Below are 15,987 nucleotides of genomic sequence, written 5' to 3'. Positions count from 1 at the left end.
CAAAGCTGAATCTGAGGTTCCAAATGATGAGTTCATTATGCAGACTAAGGCCTGGAAGAAGATTCTAGCATGTGCAGAGGAACAGAGGCATACAAGAACACTATCCCGTAGGGGGTTGGTAACGTGGTTCTTAAACTGGGAACATGATTGCCTTTTATTATCATTCTTTAAACCATAAATTTGCTATGCCCTCCTCCGCGTATGAGCTAGTTACACACTTACGTAAGTGTATATGTAGATGGCTTGGAGAACGCTAACGGTGGATCATGGAAGAGAAACAAATGGCATGTTAAACACAGGAAAAAAGAGCCGTGTTTTAAAGAAACTGGAAGAATTGATAGAAATGGAGTAGGACGATGGAGATGAGTCTGGAAGACCAGATCATGGAGGGCTTGAAGACCATGAGAATTTGGACCTTTGTCTTGTAGTGCAATAGACAATCAAGGAAGTGACACGACTACAGATTTGCATTTTGGTAAGTTAACTCTGGTGGTGGAGTGGAAGGTAGATTGGAGGTAAAACCTGGGGCAGGAAGATCTGTTGGGAGGTTAGAAACATGAAGATATGAACTACGGCAGCAGTTAATGGGGGTGGGGGAAATGGTTTAAAAGATTTTGCTGTGGAAGTAAGAACTTGAGTTATCAGTTGGTTATTATATTCTTATGGAGAGTTTTGGCTTCACCACTGATTAGCTCTTTGATCTCTAACAAGTTACTAAACATCACTGAACTTTAGTTTCCTCATATGTGAAATGGGGCTGAAGATAAAAAAGAACACTCCCAAAATAGTTTTGAGAATCAATGACTGTGTGAAAGTGCCTTTTTGTTGTTGTTTTTCAGTTGATGTGTATTGAGCACTCGCTCCCCTCTCCAGGCACTAAGCTCACGTTATGGAATTCAGAGAGAACGAGAGTCAGTGTCGCCTGGGAGCTTACTGGTGATTTCTGCAGGGAATCTCGGGAGGTACCCACTCAGACATTGCCACGGGGAGTGGGGAACCTTAGTGAGGGCACAGATTTCTGCTATAAGTTCTCATCTCTTACTACATGGTGGTAAATGGTCTCAGGTCTGCCTCCCTGCATTCTTGGTGGAGCCTATCTGATTGTTTAGCCTATTACCGTTGCCCTTGCTGGGCAGAATCTTTTTGCCAGACCACCCCTAGCCCTTGGCCAGACAGTGAGTCAAGGCCTACCCCAGTCCAGTGATGCCACCTGCATAAACAATTCAGCCTAATGCCAAGTAGGGGGCTGTGGGTGAGGCTGTGTGAGCTGGAAAGGGAAGCTGGTCATCATGATTGACGTGGTTGGTACACTTAGGACAACATGAAATACCATTTATACGTATGAAATCTTGAGTCAGGAGTGCAAGGCCCATCTCATAGAGGGCAGTTTCCCATCCAGGGAGCCTCAAGCCCATCATGGGACTGGAAGACAAACACCAGGTTTAGAATGCCATCTCTATGTTAATAGCCAATTCTTTGAAAAATTAAATGGTGCACATCCCAGATAGGCCTCAGGAAATGAGATGACCCACTCTTTCAGGCCCCCTGTAGAGACCACAACCCAGTATGACTGAGCAGTTTCTCATCTGAACCAGAATCACCTGGAGTACTTGTTTAAAATGTAGATTCCTGGGCCCTACTCCAGCGGTTGAATCAGAACCTCTGGATATGGGAATCTGCATTTGAACACACTCAACAAATAATTTGTATGTTAGAGTAGTAACAGCTTTAACTAGCAAGAGGTACACATGGGGCCACATGTTGGGCCTTAGGTCCGGGGTCCTCCCAGAAAGGGTGGAACACAGCCTTTTCTGCACTCTGGCTGAAAGGATGGATTTGCAATCACATTGCCTCCTTGTACAAGATGCTTCTATTTTGATTCTTGTCATTGCTGAAAAAACATCAGACTCAAAACAGTTCAGTTACTCATGGCTAGTTGGGTGACCCAGGACAAATTAAAAAAAATTTAAATTCTGGGAATTCTCTGGTGGTCCAATGGTTAGGACTCCGTGCTTCCACTGCAGGGGGCACGGGTTCAATCCCTGCTTGGGGAACTAAGATCCCGCATGCCGTGTGTGGCACAACCAAAATAAATTTTTTTTAATTCTGATTTCTCAGTTTAAAAACAAGGGTAGAATGTAAAAGCATTCTATCTTGCAGAATAGAAATACATATAGAATATGCCCAGGGAAGCACGGGGCAAACAGTAGACAATAAATGGTAGCTATTTTTGTCACCACAGTCTAACACTGCTATGACTTCTTTGGGCCTGCAACAATATTTTCTCCTCTGGATGGCAGCAGCAACTTGCTGAGATGCCTCTAGACTAACAGGAGGAAAAGAATTTTAGAGCGGGAAAGGCTCAATGATTTAGTACTCAAAATTTCAGTTTGGAGATGATGAAACGGGGGTCCAGCAACAGCTAGCTAGTGACAATATTAGAACCCAAAGACTACCGTGGATTTTGTTTAAAAAGGATTTTATTCTTGGTTCGATTTGAGGGACAAAAGAAATGTTCCTGAGCATAAAATTGAGCTCTTGAAAAAGCCTGCTGAAAGAATGTTTATTGCTTTTAAACGTTGTGTTAAAGGAAGTACAACCTATTTTCACCATTTTTCTTTATATTTATCAAACAATTTCAAGGTAAAGAGGTATGATTTTGAGAGGTAGAGTCTTAGATTCAACAAACATGGCATGAGCCCTGCCACTGACCTTAAGCTGAGGCTGATTACACACCCTCTCTGAATCTATTTCCTTATCTATGAAATGAAAATTGTACCTGCTTTGCAAGGATTCTCATGAGGAATAAAAATAGTATACGTAATGTACCTAGCACAGTGCCTGGAACACAGCAGGCTCTCAATACCATTATTATTAGCCAACATTTATTGATTGCTAGTCTCGTTGATAAGGACTCGACCTGAACTATCTCATTTTATATTTACGGTAACCCTATGAGTCAGGTAATGTTATTGATCCTCATTTTTCCAGACTGTTAGATAGCTAATAAGTGGTAGAGCTACAATTCACACTCCAGTAGTCTGACACCAGTCTGTGGGCCTAACCACTTTGGTACCCTACCTCTATTGCAAATGTTTTTATCCTTGATCAAGGAATTTAATATATTAGGCTTTTGTGCTCAGAAATGTAGAAGTAGGAGCACATGTTAATTGAGTGCCCATCATGTGCATACACTAGACTAGACAATTTCAAAAAGATTTTCCCATTTTAGTTACTATTTAATCACTGTCTTTATTACCTCTAAGAATTCATAAAGTTTTCTAGAGCCCTACGGATAGAAGCTGCTTTATTTTATAGTATAATAGTGCAGCTCTTGTTTCCCAGGATTTTTAAATTGCAGCTCTTTTTCCGGAAGGTTATCGCATTGTTATTTATGGAAGAAACATTAATAAGATGCTAGGTTGGCAGATGATACAAAAGATGTGGTACCTTTGCTTAGGAACTTTTATTTTACCAAGTTGATAATGGTCAGACATTAACTTATCGAAGAAGTCAAAATACTGTTTCCATAAGCAGGCATTTTTGTGTGCAGGATACTTTTTTTTTGCGGTACACGGGCCTCTCACTGTTGTGGCCTCTCCCGCTGCAGAGCACAGGCTCCGGACGCGCAGGCTCAGCAGCCATGGCTCACGGGCCCAGCCGCTCCGCGGCATGTGGGATCTTCCCGGACCAGGGCATGAACCCATGTCCCCTGCATCGGCAGGCAGACTCTCAACCACTGCGCCACCAGGGAAGCCCCAGGATACTTTTTTTTTTTTTTAATATTTGTTTATTTATTTGGTTACGCCGGGTCTTAGTTGTGGCAGGCGAGCTCCTTAGTTGCAACTCACTGGCCAGGTTACTTTTTTTTTTTAAGTTTGATTGGAAGGGAGTGACGGTGGGGGGATTATCAGAGAAGAACAGCTTTGAGGAAAGGCTGTTGTAAAGATTCTGTAATGTAGCTCTCATAAGTACATAGAATCTAAAATCTTAGAATTGGAAAGAACTTAGAGATCATTTAGTCTAACTTTGGACTCATTTTACAGAAAAGAAAACCACACCTAGAGAGAGGAAATGTCTTGCCCAAGGAGAGAACTCAGGTTTCTTAACTCCCGAATGATAATAAATTATTAATTATAAATAACTGTATATAACTTGTTTGATAGGACCTTTAGGTAGCAAACTATAGAGGAGTCATGTCGGTATCTTTCTTGTGCAGTTTTAGAATCCCCACTCTGTGTCTGATCCCTCTAATCCAGTATAGTACGTGTATGTCACAGACTGGGTCTGGCAATGAGGAAACAGCATTCATTTTCAATCTTGGTTCTTAGCATAATTTGATATATAACACTACAGTCGATTGTACCCTGGAAAGCTTAAAAGGCTGGTATTCCAAGAATTGGTATTAGTGTGAAAAACTAAGTGTTTTGCTCCTCTTTTACTTGTTCACACATGGTTCCTGGGAGCAAAATAGGGGAGATTCACTCTGGTGGAGGGGGGACACTCTGAGTGGAGGGAAGAGCATACACAAATGCCTAGAGGTTTGAGACCTCATAGGGTGTAATGGGCCCTTTGGGAGAGTCAGACCTGCTGTAGCCCATACACTTTGGACTTTAGCTTGAAGGCAATGGGGAGCTATTGAAGGATTTAGAGCAGGTTTACAGCAGAATTTAAAGCACAAATATAGTTGCTTTTAAGTAATTTTTTGTCACACAATAACATATGGATACATGCTTATATAAATTCAAATACTAACTCTAAAGTCAGCTTCTCCTTCAACACCCCTTCTATTCCCAGTTTCCCCTCAGAGGTAACCACTACTCTGTTTGGTATGTATATGTGCATAAGAGAGATACCTAGGCTTATTTTGCACATGTGTTTTTAAAACAAATATTATCCTGTCAAAAGATAAATTTGAGGAAAAGAGCTTGGGTTTGGGCAATTTTGAGAACCAGCTGGCCACCTGTTTACTTTGCTCGGTGTTCACAGAGTATTTTGTGAACATTCCAGTTTGTAAAGTGAGATTCTCACACAAGGACTGGTGCTGTGGGAACCATCTAGCAGGCCCCAACCATGACAGCTGCAAACCCTCCCAGCCATATCCACCAGGTCTGCCTGCACTGTGGCCTGCCCTGGGTTAAAAGTTTGCTTCCTGCAGTTGTGCAATTACAGGACAGCTGGAATTCACAGATACTAAATGTTTCTTGTTCAGATTAGGGAATGGACAATGTGCTTGCTATGTGTTATGGACCAGCCGAAGATCCAAACATGACCATGGGTTCCTTTTCTAAGGGAAACAAAACATTATTTTGGGTTTGATCTTTTAATAAAAGTATACATATAACAAAACATATCTACATAGCGAAATAGTTTTCCATTATCAACAGTCAAGTTAAGAATTATTATTACCAAACTAACAGAATAAGGACTTCTAATACATTTGGGCACATCCATAGCTCATGTCTCTTCAGGGCTGATACTCAAGTGAGGTCTGGAAGTATGGGATATAAGGAATACAGCTTTAGGAATACAAGCAGATAAATTTCTTTATTTGCTAATTAGTTCATTCAGCACACATTTAGTACTTATTATGAACCAGGTCATAATAGCTAAGGCACTGGTTAAATCACTCCGTTCACTTTGCTCTAAATGAAAGCTCCCAGCCCACTGGGGGAGACAGATAAACAATGTAATGAGTACCCATGATGGATTTTACATAAATACAACCAGTGATTTGCCAGGTATTCCATTCATTAAACCTCTCCAAGTTTTTTAGAAAAAGCCCCAAAGTTAAAAATCTTCCACAAAAACATTCCCTGTATAGCAGCTATGTGGTGCTTATAATAGAAGACCATTTTCTGTTACTGACTCAAAATTCCGAAAAGGTGATTTGGGGGAAAAAAAGGCGGATATGTTACTGTGCTCTTGGGAAATTCGTTTGGGATTTGTCCAAGTTCTAGACTGGGAACCAAGGCTCCTGAGCAGGAGGGCAGATGTCATGATTTAGGATGCAGTTTACTTGGATTCTCCCCTGACCTTAATCCCCAAAACAGTTGCCAGGGTAAAGGCAAAGGCCTTTGATAGGGTACACGTTTTCCCTAACACAGATTAGGGAGAGGCATTTTCAGCAGGATCTTGTTGAAGGATCATTAAAAAACTTCCAACAAGGAGATTTACATGTTATTCAACCTTTTCATACCTCCAAATATTTTACTGAAAAGGAGAGTCGTGACCTCTGCAACATCTTAAGAAAAATGATTATAAATAGATTAATATTCTCTATTCCTTTAAGGGAAAGTGATGAAGGAGCTGGAGGCTCAGTGGGAGCTGTTCCCGGAAATCCCCAGGACCTCAGCACAAGTCAGGGAAGGGAGGTGGGGGCGTTACAGTGGAGGATTAGGGAGGGCGTCTGTAGCTGTGCCAAAGGAAAAAAATCTTGCCAAGAAAAGAGAGTATACAAAGCCCTGTTCATCAAAGCCTGTAACCCAAAGGGATCCCCTCAAAGCTTTACACGGCGGAGAGAAAAGGTCGGCATCTGCTTCCTCCAAGAGGGCGCGAACTGCAGGCGGAGGCAGATCTCAAGGGTCAGGCGCCCCTTTCTTCCAGTCCCACGACCTCTCCCTAGGTGCTCACGTCACATGGGTGACCTAGAACTGACCCAGAGGCTCCTCGGACCTCTTCCCTGCGCCCGCCGCCACCGCCAGAGCCGATGCCGACTCCGCACCCGGCAGGATGTACGCGCCGGAGTCTCACCCTGTGGTCCAACCCTCCCCGTCGCCATGGTGACCGCCGGAGTCACGCAGCTCCACCCCTTCCTCGCTGCGTGGCCCCGCCCCTCCGAACGCGGAAACGCGAGGCTTGAGCCAGCTGCGTGAACCATTCGGGAGGAGGGAGGGCGGTGGCCGAGGCTCGCTTGGCTGCGCTCCCCGCCCCTCGAAGGCCGGCCCTCCAGCGCGCCCCAAAGGTCCACAGCGCTTGCGGTTACTGAGCGCTCAAGCCGCCGGCCCCGACCCAGGCCCAGCAGCTTCCCAGGCCCGCACCCGTAGTGGAGGGAAGAGCCGCCTAGGGGAGGAGGGAAAGGGACTTGGGGGCGGCCACGGCAGGTGAGGGGTGAGCGAGGCCCTGGGAAGCGGGGGATGTGGGTGTGTGACGCGTTTGTGGCTGCAGGTGAGTATGGTTTGTAGTGTGCGCGGCTGCCTCTGTCGGTGTGACTTTGTGAGTGTGGCCCTGAGTGGGTCGGTTCATGTGACCATGCACGTGATTGCACGTCCCTGTGTGTGTCTGAGGTCGAGTCTGAGTTCATGGGGGTGATTGGTGTGCCTGTGCCCCTGCCTTTGTGTAGCTGTCATCAGTGGGACTGGGAGAAGGTGGAGGTCTGTGTGTGGGTCGCCTGGGGTGGGCAGTGGGGCGCTTGACCTGGGCATACAACTGTAATACCATTTTTGGGCTACAGTGCTGCAGCCCAGGAACATATTTTTCCTGTAAACTTTTAAGAACTCTGAGCAGACTAGTTATTTTGGAGATTGCACCTCAGCCTGAAAGTGATAAATGCCTTTGTCATTGCTGAGTACGGGCCAGGTGTGAGGCTTGTGAAGGAGGCATGAGGAGAGTAGCAGGGCTAGGCTGTCTCACTTTTCCTAGGGAGTCATAAGTTCTGCATTTATGCTGCTTCTTTGTCTCCACCTACAATGTTCCAGCTCCTGTTGGCACAAAGCTTCAAGAGACTGAGGGGTGATAGAATAGCTGTGTGCAAATTTTCAAAAGCTTTTATACTAAGACAGAGTACAAGATGAGGTGTCACCGTCAAAATGTCAAGTAGTCAGCTTTTCCTCCCATGAGGTTTAGAAGATAATGGAATAAGTTTCTGAAGAAAGGAGGGGTAAATCTTCCCCTGAGGAAACTTAAAAAAAGAATAGCTCTGTACTGGTGTGGTGAGGTATGGAGGCTTGCATTAAAAAACCAATGGCATTGCCCAGAGACTCTCAGGTTCTAATATTTCGTTATTGCTGGTGTTAATAATAATCACAGATTGTCCATACGAAGATCACATGATTGAGATAAAGGGTAAGAAAACATCTGACTAGTTAAACTGGTTAGATGACTTACACATTTGTAAAAGCAATTTCACTGATTGTAAATTGGCAGGGTCTGTGGAAACCCTGAGGGATAAGTGGACTGTAAACTGGCTGGTTCTGCTGAAACCTTGAGGGATAAGTGCATGTAATTCTTGGTGCACACTCACAACTTGCAGTTTAATTGTCGAGCAGTACAAGGGCCAGAGAGGCCCCGGTGTCCAGAGCACTCCCTGAGGAGGAGTTTTCTTAGGCAGGATTAAGGCAAAATTCCTGCAGCCCTTTTCCCAGCAACATGAACAGGTGCTTTTGTTTTTGTGAAGAATTGTGAGAGATCAAATCAGCATTGAGTTCGTGGTCCACATTCTTTCTTATTTAATACTGACCAGTTGAGTTACAGTCTCAGTGAACCTTTTTTTTTTTTTTGCCCTATGCAGAATGTTCCCCTTGTGACTTGGAAAAGTATTCCCCTGAAGTGGATGAAAGAGAGCTGGGAGAACAAACTTCCTTTTCATACCACTCACAGCTGCTTTCCCTTTGCAGCAGTTTTGTTTTGTTTTTTTTTTCACTTAAACGTCAGTTGGTCAGATGCAACATTTGGTATCTATCTTAGCTTTCATGTACTGCCAAACTAGCACAAGTGTTAAAATCACTTGCCTCTACAAAAATTTAGTCACAGTTGGGTGGAATCTCTCCATCCAGCAAGATTAGTTATAAAATAATATTAGGTGGTAGTGGATAATACTGAGGACTGTGGTGAGGAACATCTTTCTACTTACTGCTGAGGGAAGAAGTGGATGACAGTGAATGTGTGTGCCTGTGAATGATGTGTGTATATGTATTTGTATGGTAGTTTGGTTTGTAGATTGCAACTGATTCAAACTATGAATACTTTATTTTATCCCAAGTTTGGTGAATCTAGAAGCATACTTTCTGGCTTTAATTAGCTAAAGTGTTTTATAAATCTGTTGAGTAGGTTTTTTTCTAAACGTGTTTTTGATATTTCCTCCTGTCGAATAGTGATTGTTTATAGTATTGCAATACTAGAAAATGTCTCCATTAGGCAATATTTAGATGATATAGAAATATTTCAAGTCTGTCTAGGTAGAAAATATTCTGGAATTAACTATATGGGCTAGTTGCTTTCAATTAAAAGCAGTGACCAGCTCAGAGAAAGGCTGTAGTTCAAATGGCTTCAATTTTTAACATGTTAATATTTGTTAAGAGAAAATGAATATGCAAAGAATGATTTTCTTTATTTCAGTATGAATAAGAAATACATCTGTGCACACTGATTTTCAGCATAAGACTGGGTGATAATTTTCTTGATATTTTAGAGCCACTTAAGATTTTAATAAACTTTTCTAAGTACCATCCTAGCCTTGAGAGAAGAGACCATTATTACAGTGTCAAGGTTGTAAACCTAGTTTAATATTGGATGTCTACATTTACCATCTCCTTGGGGTTCAGTTTAGTAACCCCCAAGGTTAGAGGTAGCAGTTGAGATTGCTCAGTGCCCTGCGTACTTGAGGGAGAAGATTTGGAGGGCCAAGGAGGATTCGTTGGTTTTAGAATCCCCAGCTCCTAACCAGTCCAGAGAAGCAGCCCCTCTAAAATGGCAGTTCAGAGTCATCGCAGGAGTTAAGTCCTAGGGTCTCAAACTCATCCTAGCCCTGCTAGGAAAATCCAGGCTTGTGCTGGGGTAGAGGACATGATGCAAACAAGCATTTGAATCCTTCCAAACTGATGGGTGGAAGTTCTCCATTGGGCAATAAGAATCTGCAACAAGGAACTATAATTTTCAGGTTCCTGTTACAACACAACACAGATCCCTGAGCAAAGAGGGGTAGCCTTTAAGTTGAAGATGCCCAGCTAATGGAAAGCTCGTAGGTACCCAGGTTAAAAGGGACTCTAGGATTGCCTAGTTTGGCCTGCTTAGGATGTAGTCATTTATTTAGTCAACAGATAATGCCTGCTGTGTACCAAGCACTGTCCAACGCTTTGGAGAGTGGTGAAATAGTCACAGATGAGAAAACAGCCCAAAAAGGGTCAGTGACTTTTCCAACATCACAGAGCTATAAAAGCTGGAAATCACTAATCTCACAACAGAAGACCACACATTTTTTCTAAAGGCACATGTTTTGTTTTGTTGCTAGTTATTGTGCCTTCAGGTCTATTCTGGTATCTTATCATGGATCTTTCAGAGTACATTATATCACTTTTAACCACATCCATATGAACAGCAAGTTTTCCTGTATTTTGCATTAAAAACTATGTGTGAGTTTCTGAAGCTATGTTCCCCTAGAGTGAGATTTACGGCATTTTATGAGGAAGCAGGCTTACATTAACTCCTTTTTCTAGTATGGACTGTTCTCTAGAATTTTATCAGACAGGAATATCTTTATTAGCATAGATTCTTAAGATCTTGTCAAAAGATAGGTTATGCTACTGCATTTGGAATCATTTAACTAGGACACAGTCAGGTGTCAGAAAAGGCTGTCCTGTGTCTGGTCCTGGTTTTGCAATAGCCGTGGGATCTTGGGTAAGTCATTAAAATTTTCTAGACCAGATTCTTCTTCTGGAGGAACTAAGAGGGTTGGAATAATTCTCTCTTGGGGCCCTTCCTGCTCCATGATTATAGGTTTTCACCAAATTGTTTTCTGTAGTTTAAGTATACGCCGACAAGGTGAAATAGCCCATTTCCTCAGTTTTATCCTTTAAAGTATTGTTGGTAGAGCTAGACCAGACTCTACATTTAGTGCTGATGTAAACATGAATTCTTGACATGAAACATCACATGCTTTTATTTCAGGGTTAACCTCCATTTCAGCTAATCATGGGAGAGATTAAAGTCTCTCCTGATTATAACTGGTTTAGAAGTACAGTCCCCCTTAAAAAGGTATGTATGGTTTTACTACACCTCTTATTTGCAAAATCTTGTAATTGTTTTTATGTGTGATTTAGGTGTTATGTCTTAGTAGTGTTCGAGAGTAAAGGTTATTGCCAAGTATTGTGACTGGGTTGGAGAGCCTAAAGTTCACCCCTTCCCTGTCAAGTACAATCAACTTTTGAGACTCATTCAAGAGTAAAAGTGAGAATAACTGTACTCATTATTTTATAATTGTTTTTACATATTCAAGCAAGCAGGAATATGTGTACTCCTCTGTATAGTTTAGTAGAAAGCTGACAGCAACTGCAACTATACAGTAAGTGCAGTTAGATTCTATTAGAAAGCATTTTCCTGTTCCTCAGATTTAAGATTTACAGTGAGTCACATTATAGGTCCTCTGTTTGCCATGATATATACTCATTCTGCCATAGTCATCTTTTGGAAACTTTATATGCCCGGGATGTCTAAAAACGCTAAACACTTATATTGAAGTTTGTTGACTCTGAGTCCCAAGTTAATCCCAAATGTTTGGGGATCACACTAGACAAAAGTTGTGTCAGAATAAAATCTTTGCTGATCCCCTTGCAGAAATATTAGAGTACTATGATCTGAAGAACATCTGTGTCTCTGTTGTAATTATTTTGTCAGGATAGATAGCTGTGGAAGTATCATGCAAGTTTGAATTGATAACAGAATTACACTTCATATAGAAATTTGAGATACAGTCTCCAAGTATAGACAGAATACCTGCTATATACCTGGCACTGTTGTAGGAAGTCCCCAAATATCTTATTTAATTCTTTCAACAGTTTAACAAAGTGGATAGTGGTGTGCCCACTTAGCAGATGGGAAAACTGAGGTTCATGGAGGTTAACATGTTAAAGTCACACAGTCTAGTTGAGTTTAAATTAAAATCAAATTAATCTGGCTTCACAGCCAGAAGTGGGCTTCCCTGGTGGCACAGCGGTTAAGAATCCGCCTGCCAGTGCAGGGGACACGGGTTCGATCCCTGGTCCAGGAAGCTCCCATGTGCCGCTGAGCAACTAAGCCTGTGTGCCACAACTACTGAGCCTGCGTGCCACAACTACTGAGGCCCGTGCGCCTAGAGCCCATGCTCCGCAACAAGAGTAGCCACGGCAATGAGAAGCCCGCACACCACAATAAAGAGTAGCCCCTGCTCTCCGCAACTAGAGAAAGCCCGCAGTCAGCAACAAAGACCCAACGCAGCCAAAAAATTAACTAACTTCTTTAAAAAAAAGAAAAAATTCCTTAAAAAAAAACCAGAACTAATTGGCAGCTTACCAAAGGGAACCCGCCTTTCTTCTTGCTACCCCAGGAACTACTGCCCATGCTAGGAGAATTGCCCCCAGAGTCCCTCTGCCTTGTCCCATCCCCTCAAGTGATTCATGTGAGCTCCTCTTGATGGACTCACTCAGCAAGCTGATCACCAGACCCAAAACAACACAAACTTACCTAAATATTCTTGGAAGTAGTAGTTTCATTGATGTAATTTTCTCCTTTGGTCAGTTTGGCCCACAAGACGTGAAAAGTTTGCTTGAAATTTCATAGTGCTAGATTTTCATTTCAGAGATCTGAATAACTTATCTCATATGAATTTTATTATTATAAGGTTGGAATTTACCGCATACCACTGTCAGAGGTTACTGAGATTTTGTTTACTACAATCATAGCAAAAAGAAACAGGAAAAGCAAAAACGTGAGTGGCAAATACAAAGGGCAAAAACATAATCATGAGATATACTGTCACCCGAGGAAGTCCAGAAGGTGTTGGTTAGGGCCCTTTGGGCTTTGCTCTGCCCTGTTTGTCTGCTCCCAGTGATGCCAGTGACCGCGGTTAGTGTGCCGCCACCCACATTGACACCATGGGCCCCACAGCACTGCCAGTTAGGAGCTCTCAGAAAATAGAACCTTGAACTTTTTAATGTAAAAAGGATAAGTGTTGATTTGCATTGGCAAAAGTTCAAGCAGTTAATGTACTTTTCCAAATACCAAAAAGTCAGCCAAAGAGAACAAAAATTAAACTATCATGCAGTGCATACTGTAGCTGACACTCTTGACACTGTTGAACACTCAGAATCTGCCAAACTCTGTGCTAAACACCTGATTTGTCTCAGCTCATGCAATGCTCATCTGTTTCCCTTTTTGGGTCAAGAACCACTAAATCAGGACGGTTTCTGATGACCTTCCTCCTTCTTACCCCCTTTTCCCCCAAAAGCCAGTTTTTCCCTGAGCCCATTCCCCACACTGACTGAATGGTTTGAAACATTCTCTGGGGACAGTGATGCCTATACCTGCCTCGTCCCTCCTCTCTAGCAGAGGTCTCCCCTTCAGAGTCTTGGTCTAGAGCAGGCTCCTGAAGCATCTCTTTGAGAGGTCCCATCTCTACCCAGTTTCTCCCTGGAGGCTGGAGTCGTTTCTTCCCCTCACTTCCCCTGGTCACACACTGACCCTGCTGATCCCAGCCCGCCCTCTGGGCCAGCACCCAAGGATGACTCTGCAAATTGTCCTCCTCCTGTGTGCACACACGCATGCGCACATGCACGCGTGTGCGCGTGCGCACACACACACGCACGCACACACACAGAGGCAGAAGTATGGGGAAGAAATCAGATGCCATGTACAGAGTTTACTGTTTAATGGTAAACAATAAATTTCATATAATCATGGCTGGGGAGGAAAATTCAAAACTGATAGAGAAAACAGCTCTTGGGAGAAGTATAAAGCAGTTTCATGGACTATGTCAGCACTGAAGAGGGAAATGGAGACAGCCGTTCTTTATATGTGCTAGTCTGGTGTGATCCCCTCATTAGCTTGTAACAACCAAGGCAGTAATATTAAAATTGTCAGTGAAACTATAGTGCTGAAATAACTATATAAAACCCAATCCATGAGGTTTTTCATTTTGTTTCTTATAATTTTCTCTCCAGATTATTGTGGATGATGACGACAGTAAGATCTGGTCGCTCTACGATGCAGGCCCCAGAAATATCAGGTGTCCTCTCATATTTCTCCCTCCCGTCAGCGGAACTGCTGATGTATTTTTCCGGCAGATTTTGGCTTTGACTGGATGGGGTTACCGGGTTATAGCTGTAAGTATTATTGATTCAGGATTGAAATTAAGTCCACATTTTCTGGTTTTCTGTGTGTGTGTGTGCATGTGCGCTTCTGTTTCTGATTAACTGTAGTAATAGGCGTGTTTTTTATTGAGGTAAGATACTGTTTTCCTTTGTTAAAATGTGAAAGGGAGTTTTTTGAAGGAAGGTGGTGTGGTTCATCAACATACAGAGGCTCAGAGGGGACAAACCTCTATTGGAAGCCTTCTTTACCCTCAGCTTGAACATGCATTTTCTGAATAAGTCTGACCAGCAGGAAGCATTGTCCTTGTTTATAGTTAAGGAGACTGAGGTCCGGACCGTTTTAGTGATCACCGAGGGTCACACAGCCAGTAGGCCATGGAGGGAGAGCCCAGCTCAGTCTTCTGACCCCATTCACCCTCCCCTTTTATTACATCACTGCTTCGAGGGCAACAGAGGGATCAGCTGACATCCAGGGGACTGAAAGCTTGCTTTAATGTGAGTCTTTGATAGGTGAGGTGAGGCTCATTAATTAGCTCATATCCTTCGCATTTGGTTTTTTGTTTCTAATCTTTATCACTGAGTTCGGTCCAAATCTAGTTTCGCATTGATCATTCTCTAAGCTGCTTCTCTGGGAGGTGGGCGTAGGTAGGAAGGCACTGTTTGTTTTTGTTTTGGCCACACGGCGTGGCAGTGAGATCTTAGTTCCCTGACCAGGGATTGAACCCATGCCCCGTGCAGTAGAAGCACAGAGTCCTAACCACTGCACTGCCAGGGAGTTCCCAGGAAGGCACTGTTGCTCACAGTGGAGTGTTTGGTGTGCCTCGATCGGATCAGGACAATGGATGTTGGTTTCCTAACTTTTTCTGGAAGGAGAGGCTCTGGCTTTGGAGCCAGCAGTTGTTTCTGGGACCTAGAATGTTAACATGTTAACATTACTCCCCTTGGAAGTACTGCTGTTAGTATACATTTTATTTACTGCCTAGAAGAGAGAAAACGTGGACCAGATCTCTTCTCTTGGTTGATAACTGAAAATTCCAATGGGGTTACCACTAATTGGGGTCATAAAAGACAAATCCAATTCCTCTTCATCCAGGCAGCCCTTCTCTTTCTTGAAAAAACTAGTTATTATCGGTGGCCTACTGCCTTCCGCCCCCAGGTCTTTTCTTCTCCAGCTAAATTTCTCCAGATTCTTTAACCATTCCTCGTATTGTGTGTTTGAATCCCTGCAACATAATCCTCCCTTGTTCTGGGTTTTCAGTAATCCCTCTCAGTGGACAGCATTGCAGGAGAGCAGAGTGGTAACCGCCCTCATTCCAGTCCACTGCAGCCTAAGTCGTGACACTTTCTGTCCTTGTGGTCCCTGTTGATCAGCCAGGGAGGGGGAACCTGAGCAGCCCCTGGGTGTCTGTCTCACTTTAGAGTGCTGTCCAAAGCCAACAGTGTGGTTATCACTCGAAACTGACAGGGCACACAGCCTTGCCTTCTGGCTGGATGTTTCTTCTTGCTTCTTGATGTAGGCTTTTGCTATTTCTTAGCTAGATAATGAATCAAGAAAAAGGCCAGCAATGTCTTCAAAATTACTTTGTCCTTCTTAAGATTTGATCAGAATGCCCAACCCCTGGAGGTTCTGAAATTTACTAGGTATTTGTTAAATACCTAGCAGTTAAAATGCATGGATCCTCTTTTCATTTACATATTTATTGAGATAATTATAGATTCACATGCAGTAAGAAATAATAGAGAGATATCCCTTATATACTTTGCCCAGTTTCTCCCAATAGTAACATTTTATAAAACTGTAGTAGGATATCACAACCAAGACATTGATGTTCATGTAATCCACCAGCCTTGTTCAGATTTCCCAGTTTTACTCGTACTCAGTTGTGTGTGTGTGTATCAAGTCATATACAGTTTTATTACCTGTCTA

General features: G+C 43.0%; 1 protein-coding gene across 6 annotated transcripts in view; it reads left to right on the top strand.

Annotated features, from left to right (window-relative positions):
* Positions 1–6,867: 6,867 nt before the first annotated feature.
* The window catches only part of SPG21 (SPG21 abhydrolase domain containing, maspardin), a 70,752-nt gene continuing 61,632 nt past the window's right edge, over positions 6,868–15,987 (top strand). Inside the window, exons 1-4 of one of the 6 annotated variants that reach the window (XM_027123312.1) lie at positions 6,888–7,103; positions 10,885–10,971; positions 12,593–12,679; positions 13,911–14,072. In XM_027123312.1, coding sequence (XP_026979113.1) covers positions 10,909–10,971; positions 12,593–12,679; positions 13,911–14,072 — 312 coding nt within the window. In that variant the 5' untranslated portion in view covers positions 6,888–7,103; positions 10,885–10,908. Of the gene's footprint in view, positions 7,168–10,884; positions 10,972–12,592; positions 12,680–13,910; positions 14,073–15,987 lie in introns of all 6 variants that reach the window. The other 5 variants (XM_027123313.1, XM_027123311.1, XM_027123315.1 and 2 more) reach the window with 5 other exon arrangements.

Source organism: Aethalodelphis obliquidens, unplaced genomic scaffold, assembly GCF_003676395.1.
Source record: "Aethalodelphis obliquidens isolate GAN/ISIS:26980383/991018 unplaced genomic scaffold, ASM367639v1 scaffold26, whole genome shotgun sequence".
NCBI lineage: Eukaryota > Metazoa > Chordata > Mammalia > Artiodactyla > Delphinidae > Aethalodelphis > Aethalodelphis obliquidens.
This window is presented reverse-complemented; position numbering and strand designations above follow the sequence as displayed.